We start from the raw sequence: 19,515 nt of genomic DNA, 5'->3' as shown, positions 1-19,515 counted from the left end.
TCTCTCTTCTAAGAATGCACTTCTCTTTTTTACAAACACACTGTCGCTGAATTGGGGAGTATCCTGTTTAATTGATTCTTTTCGTGCTTTGATTTGTGTCAATTGAGCAATGTCAGTTCTATAAAACTGCAACAAACAACAACATTAGGGCAATTAATGGTCATTGGTCGTCTTTGACGCTAGACTGAAAAATTCGCAAATTAACAGAAAGAAATAGATTGCTTGTCTATGCTCATTTGAGTGGAAGTATATATTTGCTGCTATTCTTAAGTATAAGTGAAAAAAAAAACTAAAAACCATCTTACACTTGTGTCTTTTGGCGAGTTTGTGGATCAATTTATCGACACATCCTCCAACGAGTAATTAAAAACACACACTTGTAACATTTTAGACTTGTTGCACCTGAGGACTAACCCTTTTTGTAACAGTCCCCACCAGAATCAATTTCGTTTGTTAAAAGGAGCATCGATTGCCATGGGCTCACGTTCAAAACGCTCCGTCGCGGATCTGGATTTCGTAGACAGCGATCAAAACGGGAACGAAAGCTATGAATTCGTGGAGTATATTAAGAATGACAGTAACGCGGTCTTACAAACATCAAATGAAGAAAAAGATCAGAAACCGGTTACACCGAGGCGTTCATTACGACCACGACGTTCTGTTTCTCGCACCTCTTCTGCTGTAGTAACGCCGACGCCAAATCGAAACACGAGAACCCCGAATAGCCAGAGATTGTCGTCAGCCAAGCCGAGTTCTGCTCGTCGGACGCCGGCGAAAAGCATGGAGGATAAACTCTATTATCTCTATGGATCCGAGTCTTCTAGTCTGAGCAGAGGAAAGGCGCTCATGGACGTTTGGAGAATGTACGAAACTGCTCCCGGGGTGGCCCACTTCGATCACGACCATTCGGAACAATATACGCTGGACGCATTGCTCCTAACTGGCTACGGATTCCAACAAATCGAGGAGGTGAAAAAGGAAACGGAAGAAAAAGGCGAGAGACTGCCAGCACAACTAAACCTTATGTTGGATAGCACAGGACAGCCATTGACTGTGCGTGAAGGCGATATTTTCAATTTGTCTGAGCGTCATCCACATAAACGTGGCTTCTTTGTTCACACTGGTCAGTCGGTGACTAGTTTATCATGGCTTTATACATTGCAGGATGAGCAATGTCTGGCAGTTGGTGGTATGCGCACGATCTCTGAGCAACAACCCTCCGCCTTTATTCGCACATCTGGTCGTAATCACATTCAACTTTGGCAATTGAACAGTGCTGGCGAGTTCCAACTGAAACAACGTCTTTGGCACGATTGGGGCGACATTTATCAGTTACAATGGTGTCCATGTGCATCCGCCAATCCAAGCATCTTAGGTCTCTTAGCCGTGATTAGCAGTGACGGTATTTTACGAGTAATACGTGTACCTAACAGCATTTCTGATACAAACCGTATGTGTATCTATTCCGGCTATCAACATATGTCTAACATTCATTTTAGTGCATGTCCACTTGGCCGAATGGACGTTTCAACTAAAAGATGCATTGTATACGTGCATGACTTGGATCAAGCCAGCTACAGGATCTCCACATCAGATACTTGCAGGGTGTTCAAATGGTAAGTATTTTGACTTCGCACCAACTTCTTGGAACCATTATCCTTTTCCCCCTTTTGATCGCTAACGAAAACAGGCTATCTGGCATTATTTGATTTGCTCAACGTCTCATCAACACCCTTGACTTACATGCCGTTTCATGACTCGTACATTACCTCTATTTGCCAGTGCGCACCTACTTTTCCTTACATTTTCCTTACCAATTCCTACGATTGCTATACGAAGTTATTTGATCTGCGTGATCCTGAATTGGACAGTATGAGCCGATCGCACAAAAGAGGTAAGCAAAACAGGGACCACATTGTTTTCAAAACTAACATTACTATTTAGATGTATGTCAGTCCATTGCATGGAGTGATATGTTACAATCTACTGTAATTGGACATGAATCACAAAGTGTTATTCTCGAGTCCATCCGTGGATCTCCATTAAATCCTACACTAGATGAGCGGAATGGATCTGTGATGAGTATCGGTACAACCGTCCGGCACCCGTTTGTAGCAGCTGGCGGAGCAGATGGCATTGTTACGGTGATGAATCCCTTCAGGTTACTGGGTTGGTCCCACAAATTCAAAATGAGTGTCTATCGGTTATATCAGCTTGAGTACAGCTCGAAATATGATGTGTATCGGTTACTCGAAAACTTTCGTCCCAATCTGCCTAAACCACGAAAGGTAAGCTTGTACGTGCATCCTTGGCAAGTGCAAATCAGCAAGGTAGAGTGGAACCCAAACTTCAAATATGCTGGTTGGCTTGCGAGTGGAATGGCATGTGGTCTCCTACGGGTAGAGAACCTTGCTGTGTTTCCAAGGACATAAACAGCATCCGAACTGTTTTTGGAAAACACTCACAGGGGAAAAAAATATTCGCTAACAATACGCACTATTCATATCCGTACTTACACACCCTCTCCCGCTAATTTTAAAGGTTATGCAGCCATTGTCTGGCATGAATGTTACGCCTGATCCTCGTTTAAGAAGTTGGGATTGTTGGTGAGCTTACTAAGGAACTTCGCATGCCAGTCTTGGAACACACGAAGCGGCACATAAGTATCGTTGGGTCGCAAATCACCGAGTCCCGTGGCATATGGAGGCAAGTTGGAGACGGCAAAGCTAGCCAAAAAGTTGTACAAGTTTTTGAGGATACGTTCTGCAATAGAAGACGGAGGAGCAGCGGGTTTGGCAAGAGCAGTTGAGGAGCTGGAAGCCATTGCTTCCTGTGCAATGCTTTCCAGCGGTTCAACACTAATGCCAAGACTGGCTGTGATACCGCTAACGGGACCAGCACCCTGTGTGAATTGCTGTACGGTATTTTTCAAACGGAAAATGGCACTGGGTTTTTCGTTAGTAAGGTATCCCAGGTATTGAAATGGTTTGTCTGGCCATTGAAAGTAGACTTTGGCGCCAAATCCATTAGGAAAGGGAGAGGTAGGAAGTACGAAAACAACGATGTGGTTTATGGACTCTGCATTTTCGAGGACGAAGAGGAACTGATTTTCAGATATTTGTTGAAGATTCGTTTGAACCAGGCGACCAGCACAAATTGCCCCAAACATCGTGAAGGAAGAACAAATAAAGCGCAGGACGACGTGCGTTAGTGTTTATGAGATCTGTTAATGAATATGCGAGAAGTTTGTAGAAAAGTTTAAAAGTCTACTAAATAAGACTTGAGTGTGTCGATCGGAGGAGGATCGACGCTACTGGCTGTAACGGAATGTAGTGTGAGTTGAAAGTCAATGACCTTCGATGTGAAATGCGGCAGACGTATTTGTGATGTACAATTCGCAGTTAAAGAGTTTACGATATTAATTACGTTCACTACGTAGTCAAGAGTAGCACGCTTTGTTGACCTGAGAACCGAGTTCCCGTCGATCATTTGCTCAGGTCGCTTAGGATTAATCGAAGAGAGAGCATGATCACCGATTGCTGACGCCAAACGCTCTTTGCAGCAAGCAACAAAGACATCCTGCAACAAATTCCACCTGTTTAAAGAGGATTACGAAGCACCTAGTACATCACCACTTCAAACAACTAAAACCACACATAAACAACTTCAGACTCATATAAACGAAACAATTTTCACTATTATAACGCACAATCTACAAAGATGTTCTCCTTAAGCGAACCGGACCATTATAAATTCGATGGTCAGGATTAGAACGGAGGATCGTTTTCGGTCTCAAGCCATTTAATTACAACCTCATTGCCTTTGGCCAGACTGCAATTGGTAAAAGAGACCTGAAGCTGGATATCAGGTAGCTGGCAGTGGGTTTTTATAGTAAAATGAAACAGAAAAAGCAGTCACAATAATTTCGCAGTCGCGATCGTACCGAGACGAGTTTTAGTGCACCACACCAAATTGTACGGCAGCGTGGGTGTCTGAGGGGAAGCGATGTAATACTGTTTCTTAATTATAGCGCTTTTTATGAAACGATAACCCCTTCGTTTAGGAGTTAGTTAATCGGTGTACGTAAAACACTGAGTCCCTTGTGCGAGAACAATCCCTGAGCGAATTAAGGTTTCGTCGTTGCGATTAAGCGAGCGGCTAAACTGGTAGAGTAGCAACTGCAGTGTAAAAATAAGAATTACAGAGTAGTTAATGAGAATGGATAGTTAGGTACTCCATTGCCGATGATTAACGAGAAATCCGTATTGCCATGACCATTGCCGTCCATTTGCCACCGATTTCGGTTCGTCCGCTTTGATACAATGAACTAGGACATGTATGGTCAAATAATTATTCTTGAACTGAAACAATTGAACTGAAATGCATAAAAAAACTTGAAACTTCAACGTATATATAATCATATGATATCATAGAATAATAGCGTATAGAATAGCATATGAAAAGAAAGAGTAAATGAAAAGAACAGAGGCCATTCGCAACTGAAGGGGTATAAGATGCACAAGGGTAGGGGAACACTCGATCATGTCACGGCGGAATTATACTTGCTTCTCCTCGTCGATGGTCGGTGCCATAGGGTTGCTGGAAGGATTGCGGCTAAGTTCCTTGGAGTTAACAGAGGAAACGTAAGTGAATTGAGTGTCATTCGCGTTCACCAAAGAGTCGTCTCCACGCTTGGCACCTCTGCGAACTTCAAGCATTGGGCCGACGGTTCCCAAGAGCAAGAGGGCTGTGATAAACATGGGAATGAAGTCAAAGACAGCGAAGTAAACCTCGTGCGAAATAACATATCCATCCCAACCGTCTCCAAGCTCAATGACACGGTAGATAGAACGGATGAGGACAAGTACGGTAGAGATAAACAAGGTCTGGTAACCCACCTTGCGCGACTTGGAAGGTTCAGGGTTCAGGTCGGAGGCTTCGGGGGATCCAGCAACAACGGTAGTACGGTAAGGCTTGTGCTTACGATAACGGGAAGCAAAATCAAGACCAAAAATGAAGAAACACATGACACTGAGAAGTTGGAAACAGATACCTGCAAGCGTGATATTTCCACCCAACTTCATTGTTGAAGAACCCTGATCGGCGGAACCGGCAATGGCACCTCCGATAGCCTGAACAATCAAAGAAATGATGTCGCTGCCAACAAACACAATCGTGTAGAGCTTGGGACTCAACCAGGAGAAGTCCGGGCCGTAAATACGAACAAGATACTGCAAAGTCGTGTAAATCTGAGCAGTGTAAAACACCGGAGCAATACACAAGGCAATGAAGTTTGTCAAAAACGAGTTGTTGGAGAAAACATGGCTATGAGAGTACAGTCTTCCGATCCATCCGACAATTTCGCCAACTGTTCCAATGAGTGGTACCAATGGTAACAAGTCACGGATCATAACAATTTGGACAATTTCTGCTATAAGCGCCAAACTGAAAAGAATGATACCAAGAATACCCAACCATTCGGTAGGAATGTAGCCGTAAGGGTTAACCTCAAGTTGCATCGTTTCAATAAGAGAATGGAAGAAAATAAAACAAAAGTACTATGCGAGCGAGATTAAATGCAGGAAAAACGAACAAACCAGCGTCCGCTTCTTATGATATAATGGAAAAAGGTTGGACGATGCAATGCGATGATCAGTAAAATTTACCGATTAGAAAAAATAAAGAAAGTAGATGCCCAGTGAAACCCGCTGAAAGGATCAGTCCTTGTTTCTTGTCCATGAGCAGAAGCGCATGTGGATTAATTTATAGTAATTCACTACTGTGAGTACATCAGGAAAGACGGGAATGTTATGTACCGATTGCCTTGCTTAGAGTTACTATGCGACAGAACGATAGGGATTAGTGGAAACTATTTCGCAAGGGCTCAGTTAGAGTTTTTCGGTGAAAGCATCCATTGGTAGTTCTGTGCAGGGATCAGAATAAACCCCTGAATAAGCAGCCAATACTGTCGTCATGGTTCGGTTATTTTGCAGCGTAGCGTAAACTCTAATAAAACCGCGGAGTTTAGAATCTGCTCGAACCATGACGTCGTACTGTTTTGAGTTTATCGAATGACGTATAAGGAAAAATCGGCTAATTGTCGCGAAAGGGTCTTTCGGTGCACTATGGAAAACCATGCGATGAATTGGACCACTTAAATGAACGACTGACTACATGGCGAGCCACTTAAAATGAATCAGCTGAAAGTTGGTTAAACGTGTTGTTTAAGATTTTCTCGCTTAGAATGGACTGACGTAGACGCTTTCGGAAGATCATGACGTGAATAAAGCCGAGGGGGGTTGCTTATTAAGGTGGAGGGGCTCAGCATAAAATCACCGAGAATAAAAGGGAAAGAAGGGTCGAGGAAATATGAGTCGAGGGCATTCAAGTGAACCAGTCAGCAGCTCCATGTGGTCTGTTTGAAAAGAAAAAGAACAGAAAAAGGAAAAAGAAATCGCATGTTAGCAGAATAGGAGAAAGAGGACATCAATTCTGACCGTGGGAAAAAAAATGATTCATTAAGCGATATGCTGTAGCGTTTCGCGGTCTTGTTTAACATTCGATTGTAACTGATGATTAATTATTAAAATCAACCACACCATCTACAGCAAACTACTGTATAAGGACCATTGTGGCAATGGCTTTTCTTCAGCTATTGCAAACGGCTTCAGGACGACGGCTTAATGGCTAGCCTTTCCTTTTCTGTTACAACTGCCGGGAAGCATACATCACAAATATTTTCGCCTCGGGCGGCAGTTATCGCTCCGCCAAAACTTTATTCGTGGGTCGGCTAAAGAACCGCCAGTAGCGAAAATACGTGAAAGAGAGTTATATCAAGATTCACGTGGGTATCCGCTTGCTAAACGTCACAATTGCGTAGATAATACAACCATGAAAGAGTTATGCCTTATCTTGTTTATGAGAAATATTGTGTCGAAGAGGATACTACACATGATGGCACAAACCTTTAAACCAAGTTTTCGGTATGAAAGAATGTGCGATAAATAATGTTTCGCTTAGATACGCTCTTCCACGGGGAAGGAAGGGGTTATGTGGTGCATGACGTAGCTCGATGAACATAAATTTTACGTAGGTTAAGGGAGTGCTCTATTTTATTTATCACGATGCAGCGAGCTTTTCAACATGAGCAGAGAATTCAGGTAGAATCGTATCATGAAGTGGTTTCCAATAAAATGGTTTGACAAAGAGTAATATGATTGAATTGCACACAGGTGGTATGAAACGACTTTTGTGCAGAATTTCACGATTTATTATGACTGCATCATATGATTGTCTGCAGCAATTAAGTCAATTGCCTAACGTTGAAGGGATTGATTGCTGTGGTAAGTAAGGCACTTATTCTGCATTCTATAAAGCAAGTGGCGCTACATTGCATTGCGGCATGTTAAAAACATTAGCGAAGTGTATAGTATTATTTGAAAGCTGCGTTGAAGTACGATTGCGTAAGGAATGAAAAGTGTTAAAATTCGTTAAACTAAATTACGCACCAGTGCATCATTCACGGTACAATGCACCAAATGGTCGGGTGCAGCTGTATGAAGTTGGCGAACGTGTTTGTTATCTAGAAAACAGTTTTAATAGAGTTCCTGTTGGTAAGCAACTTGAATAGACTTAATTTGTGCTCGGGAAACGACTCTTGGCAGTTATTACGTTTGCTTCTACGGACTTGGTGTGTACTACACAGGGTTTAGTCATAGTCTTAACACGTTGAGTATGTTGATGTAATTGCTTGTACGGTAGGGAGGAAAGGGAGTACACAGAAACTTCGGTTGATGCTCTTTTTTTTTTTTGAATATAATAAGGCCCATGATTTTTCAGTTCTACTACTTTATTCAATAAATGTTTTTATAACATGTTTTTTTTTTTTTTTTTTTGATTAATAAATTTCAAGGTATTATTAGAAGTGGCACAAAAACCAATAGTATTCGGGCAGCCATAATTACTCGGAAACTAAGTGGCAGGGCATATAATAAAGAACATATGGAATTCAATAATTACGATATTTTTATTTTCATTTTCTTTAACTTGACACTTATCTGGAAGGAAACAGTTTGACGTAGCTATCGTACATTCTTTGAAGTTTTCTCATATGTCTCCTGGTACGGATTTTCCAATTGTAGCAAACGCTTTTTTGCGTAAGAGAAACTTATAAAAACAAGCAAGATCCGATTTTTGAGATAAAAATTCATAATTCAGGTTTTCCATATTCGATGAGGCCGATTTTAGAAGATATTATTATAAAAAGTAGGTATTTTGTCATGGTATTGACTGTGTTTGTATTTTGAAATTTTAAAACTATTTGCTTTGTAAACTCATTACGACAGCTTTGGCATTCTATTCTGATTATCTATCGGTTCATTGTAAGTTTTGTGGCACTGTTAAAACATATCTCAAATTGCAATTGGTACGTTATTAATGAATGGCTAAATTAAATTGTCCTTTAATATTTTCGGTAATCTTTTCCGGACCGGACACAAGAAACAGATCATAATTTCCGGAACCATGACCAATTCCCAACAAATTTTTTGATGGTTATTTCGAGTTCAGTTCATGAGTGCATCCGACTCAACTTATGTTCGAAAGTAATCAATTCAGTTACATACAGTATCTCCCGCCCAGAAACAACTGATGAAACCAACTAAAAATTATGCTTGATCGCTGTTTCCACACTCATCCTTGATGAAACAGTTAATCGAAGGTACTAATACATTGCCCGAGTTCCGTAAAATCAATAACCAATTTCGTTTTAAACTTGAAAAACTATATTATGAACACATGACTGATATTTTCTTTTAATTTCGGTTAACATTGGGAGGTTGTTGATGTATACTTAGATAATTCATAAGAATGCATCGATTCTGCTTAGTTTACTTACAAATGAACATTTAAACCTATACAAAGTTCAGATGCAAGTTCTTGATTTTCTAGAAATTGATACCTACTGACAAATTTTTAAATAATGGAATTCATTAAAGCTAAAGAAAAAAACAGTTGTCTATAAACGTTTCGAAAATAATATCGAAAGCACTGACACATTATATCGTGTAGTCACTTAACCAAAGAATATAACGAAACGAAACGGACAAGCTAAGCGAGCATTAAAAGTTCGAGATTGGACTGAAACAAAACATTTTTAAAAGACTGATAATACTCTTTATGTCATTTAAATTCACTGAAAGCAACAGTTGACATGAACAGGGTATGAAACTCCCTTTCTGCTGTATGGTAAAAGCACGCACAGGAAAAAAGGACGATTAAAAGAAGTGAAGCGAATTGAGATGGAGTGTGACAAAAATTGTACAGTGATGACAGAAAGTAAGAAAAAAAAGTTGTTAGATACCGAAGATGAAACGAGAGTGAAATATATCAAAAAATACTTGGCATGATACCAAAAGTATAGCACACCTCTCTATAAGACGACGTCTTTCTTCTTTTCACCGGCAGTACTTACGGAAAGAGGGTTGCTAATCGTTTTGTAAATATGATCATGAGAACCCATGGACGAAAGGTGCGAAAATTGCCGCTGCAATTTCGTATCCATCAACATGAGCTCAGTGGTGTCAACTTTGCGACGGACCTCGAGCATCGGGGCAACTGTTCCAAGGAGTAGAATGGAAGTAATGAACATAGGCACAAAGTCAAAAATGGCAAAGAAAGGCTCATGTTTAACAATGTATCCGGTCCAACCATCAGCAAGCTCAACAACACGGTAAATAGAACGAATGATTACAAAGACAGTAGAGGCAATCAGAGTCTGGATGGCAAGTTTACGGTTGCGAGAAGGAGGAGGACACAATTTAGAAGATTCTGTTGATCCAGGAATGATCGTGGTGCGGTAGGGTCTTTTCTTTTGGTAGCGTAAAGCAAAATCGATGCCAAAAACTGTGAAAACCAAGACACTGATGAATTGGAAGCAAATACCGGCAAGTGTAATATGCCCACCCAAGTTCATATTTGAAGAGCCTGGCAGCCGAACTAGCGATGGCACTCCAATTGCTGGACAACCAAGGAGATGATGTCGCTTCCAACAAAGATGACTGCATACATTCTTGGACTGAAGTAAGAAAAGTCGGGACCGTAAAGACGGACAAGGTATTGCATGGTTGTGTAGATTTGAGCCGTGTAAAAAACCGGAGCAATACACAATGCGACAAAGTTTACCAAAAACAAGTTGGTTGACCAAGGATCCGATGAAGACTTTAATCTTGCTATCCAACCGACAATTTCACCGAGTGTTCCAATCATGGGTACCACTAACAAAAACCTACGAATGGGAACACATTGTGCAACCTCCGTGACAAAAGCGAGACAGAAAAGGACTACAGCAACAATTCCTAACCATTTGGTAGGGACGTAACCGTAACTATTGTCTATAGCCATTGTACTGTTTACACGACGACGCAAAAACGAAAGTTAGAAAAAATGAGCGAAGCGATTTTTAGGTCAAAATTCTGAAATCAAAAAATCAAACGAAAAAATTCAGCTGCTATTAGAGAATGTCGGTTCACGATGTTGGATTTCAACTGAAGTGAACGCGAGAAATGCCAGAGCTGGAGCGCCCTGAGTCAATTTATACTCTTCTGAGTCTGAAAACGACATCAGCCTTCACGGATACAGGGAAACTTGATTGTTCTATTGAATACATTCTGCTTTCAATTCCTAAACAATGGATTTCCTGGGATGTATGCACGTAGTACGTCGCAAAGCATTCGGTAAGATAACGCCACACCATATAATTGGCGACTTGGTCAGGGATCGTTATGAACCCTTGGAGTTTATGTCAGTTAGCTGGTTCGTTACATTCGCTTAGCCCTACGCGAAAACTTTAATGGACTATGCGGGCACGATCCCCAGGTATTAATGACGTTATGGCTAATTCACTAAGCCTCAGGGCGAATGAAGGCAAATGCTCATTGGTGAATTCTTCGGAAACACGTGAACTTAGGGTCCATCAGATAGTGTAACGTGAGCTCGCTTAAAGAAAGCCAATAGCGCTTGCGAATTTTAAGGTGGCGGGGCTGAGCCGAAGTCGGCAAGCAGATGTTTTACAGATGAGATTACTACGATCTGATAAGGGAAACAGGAGAATAGCGAGGACTGTCCAGGGAGCCAAATTGTCGGCTAAACAGTTGGGAGTCGCTGTCATAATAGCAACAAAACAAAAAAACGGCATTGTTTCGATCATTGTGGTGATGAAGAATGGCGCTTGTGTGAATGAAATATGTTATTAAATAAATGAAAAAACTATTACTGGAAATTAAAAAGGGATACGTGGGTTCTAACGAAACACACAAAGAGACAAAGCTTCGTACGAAGAAAACACAGTAGGTACACGAGAAAGAATGAAATGTACGTATTCTTTGTCTGCTGACTTATCCTTGCATTAGACATGTTCGGTGTACAAGGGAAAAAATATCAAGGAAAACTATTTACTTCGTACTAGCATTAAACGAAAACCAAGCAATAAAATTTCATACTGTTGCACACCTTGTGTGGTCACAGTATAATTCACATTCAACAAAAAAAATAAAAATAAAATAAAATAAAAAATAGCGAACGCTTCTTCAACTGTGCAAATGGAGTTCAGCAACGGACAAGCAAGTTCAAAAATAAATAACCAAATAAAACACAAAAGCAATTGTATTTTAATTCTGCACTCGATTGGTAAGTGAAAGGACTTGTAAACAAAACGCGATTAACTTCACACATATCAAATTATTAGAAAAACAAACGAGACATTTATGATGTTAATGCAAGGCGTTTGACAGTCAAAATTATTCATCCAAGTAATGTTTCACTCAAAGCTAATCCTTAAAACCCATCTTTGTTCGTTTGCGCCTTAGAGGAATAAAGTTTGTGGGAAAGTGTTTTTTTTGACCAATAACAAAAACAAGCGAAATTTGCGAACTTCCCAAATTGACCGATGAATACCCATGAGACTAAACACGAAAAACAAGGCATTCTAACAGCCGCTGCAGCTGAAAGTTATGGGAAATAATTGAGGAGACAAACGTGCACATACATCCCATTCAAAAAAGGGTGCGTCGGGAGTGTAGAATTCACCAAGTATCAAATTATTTTCTCTGTATAAAAGATACTGTCGAATTTGTTGAGACGTTAATATAAGCCTTTTGCACAAACCAGTTGGTAAAGTAATTGAGTGCGCTAAAGCGTAACCAACAAATCCCTTTCTCTAGAATCTTCCACCCAAACCAACACCTCTTTTTTTGTCTTAAGTGGACAAAGTTAACTCACATTAATTTCGGTTTAATGCTTTGCGCATAGCACACAACTGGAAAATGCATACATTCTTGAAATTCCCAAGAAAATCTTGCAATATCTTTCCTAGTGCAAAAATCGCGTTCACTGGGCTTTTTTTACTATTTATTTATTTAATATATTTAAACAAAACCTTATTATCCGAAAGCCGCTCGTTCATGACACTGAACCACGGATGTTTTTATTGCCGTCATTATTTTCATGAGCATTTCTGAGAAGAAAAAAAAAAGAAAAAATCCCAATCGAAATTCCTCAGGAAGTAATGATCAATCCCAATCAAATCCGATTCTGTTCCTGAGTCTCTTGAAAACAGAATTCGTCAGACAATTTCATAGCGATTCTTTCCTTTACAATAATAATAGTTTGGCGGCACTTAACAAGAACCTAAAATCTTGATTGGTGGGTTTTTCGCTTGCGGGTCTAACATTGGCGGTCGCGCTCAACATTACAGTAGCCGACAGGATTTGACATTTGTCTCAACAAAAAACAACTGTTAATCAAAACATTGCCTTTGTGTAAATGCTTGTAAATTTGTTTACACAAGATATTACTATTAATTGATTCTTCTTCTTCTTTTTTCTGCGGCTTTGACCTCTCAAAAATCGCATAGTGTCGCATTTAGTTACATACGTCCACGTCTTCAAAGAACAATGATGGACTTTCTATCGAATACCAACTTCTTCTAAAGCAAAAAAAATGGCCTCGGGACTATTGTGAACCGAGAATCAATTCTTCTAGGTGCGATTAATGCACCAAGTCACGTTGATGAATTTTGTAAAACGCAGTCCAAACGAATATATAAAGAGCATACTGTGCCCAACAGTTGGACCGTGTTTAATTGGGATTATTTGTCTCTCTCCTTGATACACGAGTAAATTAGCATTAAAAACAAATTCTTTTAAACGAAGGAATTGTGTTTCTGCTATTCATAGTCTTTAATTTGGTTTATACTTCAGTTTCGTGAGGAAAAGGAAGAACCAGAATTTCATTGACGATTCCGTACACAAAACACACTAACAGCTCTCGTTTCCGTCTTTTTTTGCTTTTTCCGTGGAGATCATGTCGGCTTTATATAAGAACAGAGTCACGTTTGATGAACTCAAACATTTCCCCTTCGGATATGACAATCGGTCGGAACAGCTTTCGAAGCTTGAATTTATATTGTCGAAACTTTGTATTGCTCTTACTGCTCGCAGTTGGCAAAACGCTCTCAAATGGGACAAGGAGCTGGACAAGTGGTTTCAATTTGGTTACAGAATCCCTAGAAAGGCACAAAAGACACTTATTCCTATTTACTACGAATTGGCACTATCCCTAAATCTTCCAGGGGAATTTGCGGATGTTACTTATGCTCGCTTCTCCCAGCTTATAAATTCTCCTTCATGCCCAGATGAGAGCTGCGAGAGCAATGTCTGTACTCACCCCATCGAAAAGCGTTTTCTTACAGTGACCGATCTACAATTGGACTGGCGCTTGGCTTTCAACTACATGAAAGCCTGTCTTCGTTTAGACAAAAAATATGTGCCAGAAAATTCCAACAGCTATTGGATAAATCAGGAAACGATAATACGTGAAGCAAGCGCCTTCTTTCCGGCAGAAGAAGTGCATAATGTGTTGAATGAAGTTGTGCCCTTGTTTTCAATATCTCGTCCCGCGGATGCACTTACTGCTGTTGGTATGCTTTCGTTGTTGCTTCCAACCTCTCCATCGTCTCTCAAAAATAGTGAAACCAATCCGCAGGTATGGCTACCTACCATTTTTCAATTGTGCGATACCTTTTCTTTATTGAAAGATCAAGCCACTGCTGTAACACTCACTGATGTGTGTTCTCGTTTGGCTGCTCGCAGCCTTAACGGTGATTATAAATATCAGTTTTCTGAGTACGGCGTGTTTACACGAGAGCAAGTGCGTACCCTGTTTCATTATGGCCTTCAAATGTTGCCATTGCCATCAAAAGAAGGAGAGCAACCGTCCATAGAGGACAAGGATGTGAACAGAGCGTTGAGAATGTTTAGAACCTCGGGTGAATCGGGACTAAATAGTATCAGTCGATTGGTTATTTGTTCGCTAAGTCCAAAATGTGAGGAAAGCAAAGACAGCATTCTTACTATGCTTGAAGACCTGATTTCACTGACTTTACCATACTTCAACCCATCATTTCACGGATATGTCGACGATATATTGTTTGTCTTTCTTGAAGAGCTTTCCCTTCAATTTCTGAAACGTTGGACTTATGAAAACGATGAAGAAGTTTCAATTCCAAAAGAGAGGCGATTGACCAAGTCTCTTAAAAAGACTTTTGTGAAAATGTTGATACCACCTTTGCTTTATGCTATCCGTCAAAATTCAAGTTACTGTCTTGAACCAGCCAAATATACTCTCCGTAATCTTTCTATACTCGAACCGGATGTCGTTGTGCCATGCATGCTGAAGATAATCTATCCTATATTCCAATCCTTGGACAAAACACCTGACGCAGCTACTACTCTAAAATCTCTTACTACGCTGGCTCCAGCAATTGCCGAACATAAACGGTATCGACCTCATGTTATTTCGTTGTTGAGACTCCTCCGAGAAATCGATCCTGAAGACTTTGAAACGACACAAACAGCTTTACGCTTCATCACTATTCTTTCCCATTATGTTTCATTTTACAACATTGATAAAAATGCGGACTCTAACATTTTCACTCAATGGTTTCAAACGGAAGTCAAGAAACTGGAACTTAGGAATTTTGATGACTTTGAGTCACAAGAGGAAACTTATAAATCTGTCATCGATTACGACAATGTAGTGGCTAGCGGAATGACTAAGTTCGGTGACTGGCTACTTGCATTTATTCGTTATGTATTTGATCTTCTTGACAGTTCTCCAGACAAGTACAAAGATGATTTTATGAAAGAGAGAGGGAAACTAATGACTGAGATTTTTATCTCAGAAGCTATAGAGTCATTTGTACCTGCTTTAAGTGATGAATGGCTTGATTTAGCGCTTTCAAAATTTCGCGATTTTATTGCAACAAGCGTCCAACGTCAACCCGTCGACACGATAAAAACTGTCTGTGCCGCTTTTACAGATGCTGCTCCAGAAAAAACATGGAGATTGTTATATCCTACTCTTTCTACAAACATTATCATCGAACTTGATGGGGAAAAGGCGGGCCTTTCCCGGGGAAGTAGCCCAAGTGAGATTTTGCCTTGTGATCGCACGTTATATTGGAACATAAGTATTCTCAATGCTATTACCAGCTCTAATGGAAAATACTTTCTTGGCAAAGAGGAAGAGCTAACAAAACTGCTTGACAAACTTCTTCTTTGCAGAGGCTTTATTGGCTCTTTAGCTTCATCGTTCGTGCGCCAACTAGTATATCACTTAATTTCGGTATATCCGACAGCTCCCTCGCAAAGACAGCAGCCCAATATAAGCAATTGGGGAAAACTTTGTGAAAAGGATTCCTTCAAACTACACTGGAATATACCCTCTGAACAGGAAATAAGTTTGACTATCTTCATTTGCAATCGGTATATGACTTTGTGTATGGATCGCCTGCGACAAATGGTAATTGAAACAAAACCAATCGACCCAACAGAAGAATGGCTCGATGAGGTTACTTCATACTTTGATTGGTTGTGTTCGTTCACTTCAGCGTTGGCAGAGCTCTTTGAAATTCCTGATATGGAATTCGTTCCGGATCACAAACATGATGAATTCAACACATTTACAAATGACTACCCGTTTTTACGCTCAAAGGTTAACTGTCATCGGTTTACAACTCTTCAACAGCTCTCTGAATTAACGGCTTTGCGGGAAAGATTGGGTTCTCTTTACGTTGAGCTTCACGATGTTCTCTCTGACTCTACGGTCTACCAGGATTCCTTGATGAAAAAGCTGATCGACTGTGAACGCTCTTTTCTGTCTGACTACGGTTATTCAAATTCGATAGATCCTTTGAAAGCTGCCAGACGCCGTTATTGCGGTAGTGAGAAGTATTTTGATTACGTCCCACAAGCACAACCGCATCCTGCTACGCTTTTAGGTCGAAATGTTTATATCCGCTTTTTGGAACACCTTCGCTTGTCATCTGTGCCGAGAGTTCCCACTCCTAAAGAGAAAGCTATTCTACAAAATCTCGCTACATCCTGCTGCACACAGCCTTCAAGCGTATGTAAGTCTGCGTGTTTGGCTCTACAACAATGTATTAGTTACTTCCGTGATGCATACTTGACGATTTATCAGACGTTAATGAACATCGCTAAAAACAGCCAAAGTGCTGAAGTCATTACAGAAGCAATTGAGACCATTGCTTATACGGGAAAACGACAATGGAGAATCTTACCCCCTCTGATTCGCGAATTAATTCAGCGATGGAATGAATCCGACTCAATGCCAATTATCGCTGGGGATGTATTCGCTTGCTACATTGAGCCTTTACGAGTTGAAACCTTTTTCCCCATGTACAAACATCACAATATTCCTCAGATCTCTTTACAATCTGAAACCGAAGAATTGCGTCTGCTGGTTGCAGCGACACAACAACAAATGCAAAAGTCATTAGAGGCTGCCGCCGAAGTTCGGGACTTTATCATTGACGCGTTTCCTAATGCCCATTGGACACTACAAACCTGGATTGCTAAGGTATTCCGGGTTTCGTTTTCTAATATGTTTATTCCCCCGACACCGAAAGCATTAAAAATATTTGTTGAGGGAATGGTCTCTTCGCATCCCGCCACTAGAGAGAAAAGCTGTGAAGTACTCTTTGTAATCACAAACTATATATGGGAGTTAGTTCTTTCAAAAGACAACGCTGAAAATATCTTCTGTCAGAATTTACATCTCCCCAATGAATTGGAGCTTAAAAATACCCCCGAGAACAAAGATAAAGTCAACCAGGCTTTATACGACTTCAGGAACTGCGAGAAAACTTATTGCATAAAAAACACATTTCCGGAATGGCTCATTACCCCCGACGTTGTCAGTGTACAACAGCGTGTCCATAACAAAGAGATGGATTTTTCATCCGTACAGAGTCTGTTTGATACTGCAGTAAAATCCATTGATGAAGATTGGCTACAAAAAGTTCTGTCATTCTTCGCCCAAGGACCTTCTGAACCGGATTATTCACTTGAGGGACCATATTTCTATCCTCTTGACTCGGAAGATTGGCGGGATCTGAGTGTCCATTTTTGGGAGTCAATTTTTAGACTTTTACTGAATGGTGATTCTAACATCTCTGCAAAGTTTTTGAAAGAACAAATCGAAAAGTTGTGCTCGTCTTCTGATCGCTACTGCAATGAGACAGGAGTATATTTGCTTAATGGCATTGTCTTATCTTTGCCCCAATGCAGAACTGAAATTGCCGAAAAGCACTGGGATTGGATTGTGCCCGTTATTGATACTTCGTTGCAGAATAGCTTGTGGCCTGACAATCAAGAATGCTGGTCTCACCTTATTCACACGGTCTTTAAAGACTCAGATCCCGTTCTTTTTTGGCCTTTGTATAATCTATTGGCAAACTTACACCATGCTGTATTTTTTGAGCACGTTTCTGAAGATACTGCAAAACTCAACTTGCTGGAAGAGTTCGTCAGGACAGTTGGTTGGCGTTTTCAAAATCACAAGCCTTTATATGAGTACCTGCTTTCTGCTTTACAACAACCGCAAGAGGAATGTAGAAAAGCAATTGGTGCTGTATTAGCCGACCTTGGACACGCACAGGTCCACGTAACTTATGATTCGGTTGACGCCTTATTAAAAGCCAATTCGACAACAGGCTCACTGGATTCGTTCTTTGAAGACAATCCCACTACGAAAATTACTGCCCTAGTAGAAGCGTTTGAGAAACTTGAAACGTTGCGTCTTCAAGCAAAGGTCAGCTCAGACTATGAAACTTATTCATGCTATGCGAGCACAATGGTTCATTGGACGGAGAGGCTACTATTGCATCCGTGTGGCCTTGTTGTATTTCCCATTGTTCCTGATACAGTATTGCCTGCAGTGTTGCACATGTTGGACGTGAAGGGCGAAGACGATCTACAACAGGCAGCATCCTCCTTACTAATCCTTTTAGAAAACATGAACTATCCCTTGTCAACTACTGTCAAGTTTTGCGATGCTTGTACGGCTATCCTTAAGGATGAGGATTCAGAGCATCGTCGTTTGCAACTGCTTACCACTCTTCCTTCATTCGTGCTTCATCATTCCGTTTTCTTAAGCGAAGAATTGAAACTGTCTGTCCTAGAGACTCTTGTCACCATACTTGATGACACGAGACCCGAAGTCCAAGAAAATGCAGTTGCGGCCGTGGCTACGTTGCTTCAGTGCTTCTCGAAGCCACAGACTGATATTATTCTCGATCTGAGCAAACGATTCTTCAAAGTTCTTGACACTACCCCAATGCCGAAGTCTGCTGCTGATAATTCGACAACAGAAGAGGAACATAACCAATTGATTGCTCGCAGACATGCCGCAGTTTTAGGCCTTTCGGCATTGGCAAAATCCGTATCTGTTGGAACGCCCTTGAGCTGCACAAAGCCCATTCTCCTGCGATTGATTGAATTTACGAATGATTCAGATCTGCTTGGCACTACTGCTAAAAAGGCACTCGCCGAATTCAAGGTTATGCAGGTGGACATTTGGCCGCTGGTGTCAGGCTATTTGACTCAAGAGAGGCTCGATGAGTTGACTAAATTTGAACCAGTCAATGATGAGTAAGTCGTATCTGTACAGCCAAATAACTTGTAAATAGTAATATTCATTATATCTACAGCCAATTCAAGAAGAAATGCATCATTGTAAAGCAGCCGACGCAATTGAATGATACATACTCTACCGCTGTCAATGTCGCAACATGCGCTCTTTCCTGTTATTTTGAATTTTCGCAACTTCTCCGCTACAGCACACTCCGGTTTCGTAAATGTGTATAACAAGATTGTCAATAATGCACTATTTTGGATACAGATACTTAGTGAGGATGAGCAGTGCGTAGAGGTGTATTGGAGTGCGTTAAATCCAATAAGGCGCATTTTCGTACTACACAGCACAGGAAAGAAGAACAATATTCATAATTACGTAGTCCAGCAACACATAACGCGGCGTATCATAAAACACTAAGTCTCACAAAACGCATTAACATCGCGCGCAAAAACTCGCTATTTCGATACCGTCTATAATGAAGTCTTAGGGTAATACGAGAGTCGTCGTGAAGGACGCTTAGCG

The 19,515-nt window shown here is 40.7% G+C and overlaps 5 protein-coding genes across 5 annotated transcripts; 2 read left to right on the top strand and 3 right to left on the bottom strand.

Annotated features, from left to right (window-relative positions):
- The first annotated feature begins 9 nt into the window (after window positions 1-9).
- SJAG_00585 (transcription factor tfiiic complex subunit sfc6) lies at window positions 10-3,292 on the top strand. The gene is made up of 4 exons (XM_002171826.2): window positions 10-1,450; window positions 1,500-1,616; window positions 1,691-1,894; window positions 1,945-3,292. The coding sequence occupies exons 1-4, from the start codon at window positions 475-477 to the stop codon at window positions 2,430-2,432; spliced, it is 1,785 nt and encodes a 594-aa protein (XP_002171862.1). The 5' UTR covers window positions 10-474; the 3' UTR covers window positions 2,433-3,292.
- SJAG_00586 (inositol metabolism protein Opi10) lies at window positions 1,799-3,632 on the bottom strand. The gene has a single exon (XM_002171827.2). It carries the CDS (start codon window positions 3,167-3,169, stop codon window positions 2,570-2,572), a length of 600 nt encoding a protein of 199 aa, XP_002171863.1. The 5' UTR covers window positions 3,170-3,632; the 3' UTR covers window positions 1,799-2,569.
- Window positions 3,633-4,082: 450 nt separating this feature from the next.
- On the bottom strand, window positions 4,083-5,835 carry SJAG_00587 (sphingoid long-chain base transporter RSB1). Its single transcript, XM_002171828.2, has one exon. The coding sequence runs from the start codon at window positions 5,517-5,519 to the stop codon at window positions 4,557-4,559; it is 963 nt and encodes a 320-aa protein (XP_002171864.1). The 5' UTR covers window positions 5,520-5,835; the 3' UTR covers window positions 4,083-4,556.
- Window positions 5,836-9,430: 3,595 nt separating this feature from the next.
- SJAG_00589 (hypothetical protein) lies at window positions 9,431-10,401 on the bottom strand (the record flags this gene model as incomplete). Its single annotated transcript, XM_002171829.1, has 2 exons — window positions 9,431-9,863; window positions 10,067-10,401. The coding sequence occupies 2 exons, from the start codon at window positions 10,399-10,401 to the stop codon at window positions 9,431-9,433; spliced, it is 768 nt and encodes a 255-aa protein (XP_002171865.1).
- A 2,809-nt stretch (window positions 10,402-13,210) lies between these two features.
- Window positions 13,211-19,082, top strand: SJAG_00591 (hypothetical protein). The gene has a single exon (XM_002171830.2). It carries the CDS (start codon window positions 13,360-13,362, stop codon window positions 19,009-19,011), a length of 5,652 nt encoding a protein of 1,883 aa, XP_002171866.1. The 5' UTR covers window positions 13,211-13,359; the 3' UTR covers window positions 19,012-19,082.
- The last annotated feature ends 433 nt before the right edge of the window (window positions 19,083-19,515 follow it).

This window comes from Schizosaccharomyces japonicus (assembly GCF_000149845.2).
Source record: "Schizosaccharomyces japonicus yFS275 unplaced genomic scaffold supercont5.1, whole genome shotgun sequence".
NCBI lineage: Eukaryota > Fungi > Ascomycota > Schizosaccharomycetes > Schizosaccharomycetales > Schizosaccharomycetaceae > Schizosaccharomyces > Schizosaccharomyces japonicus.
The sequence above is the reverse complement of the archived record's forward strand: the minus strand, read 5'-3'. Positions and strand labels throughout refer to the sequence as shown.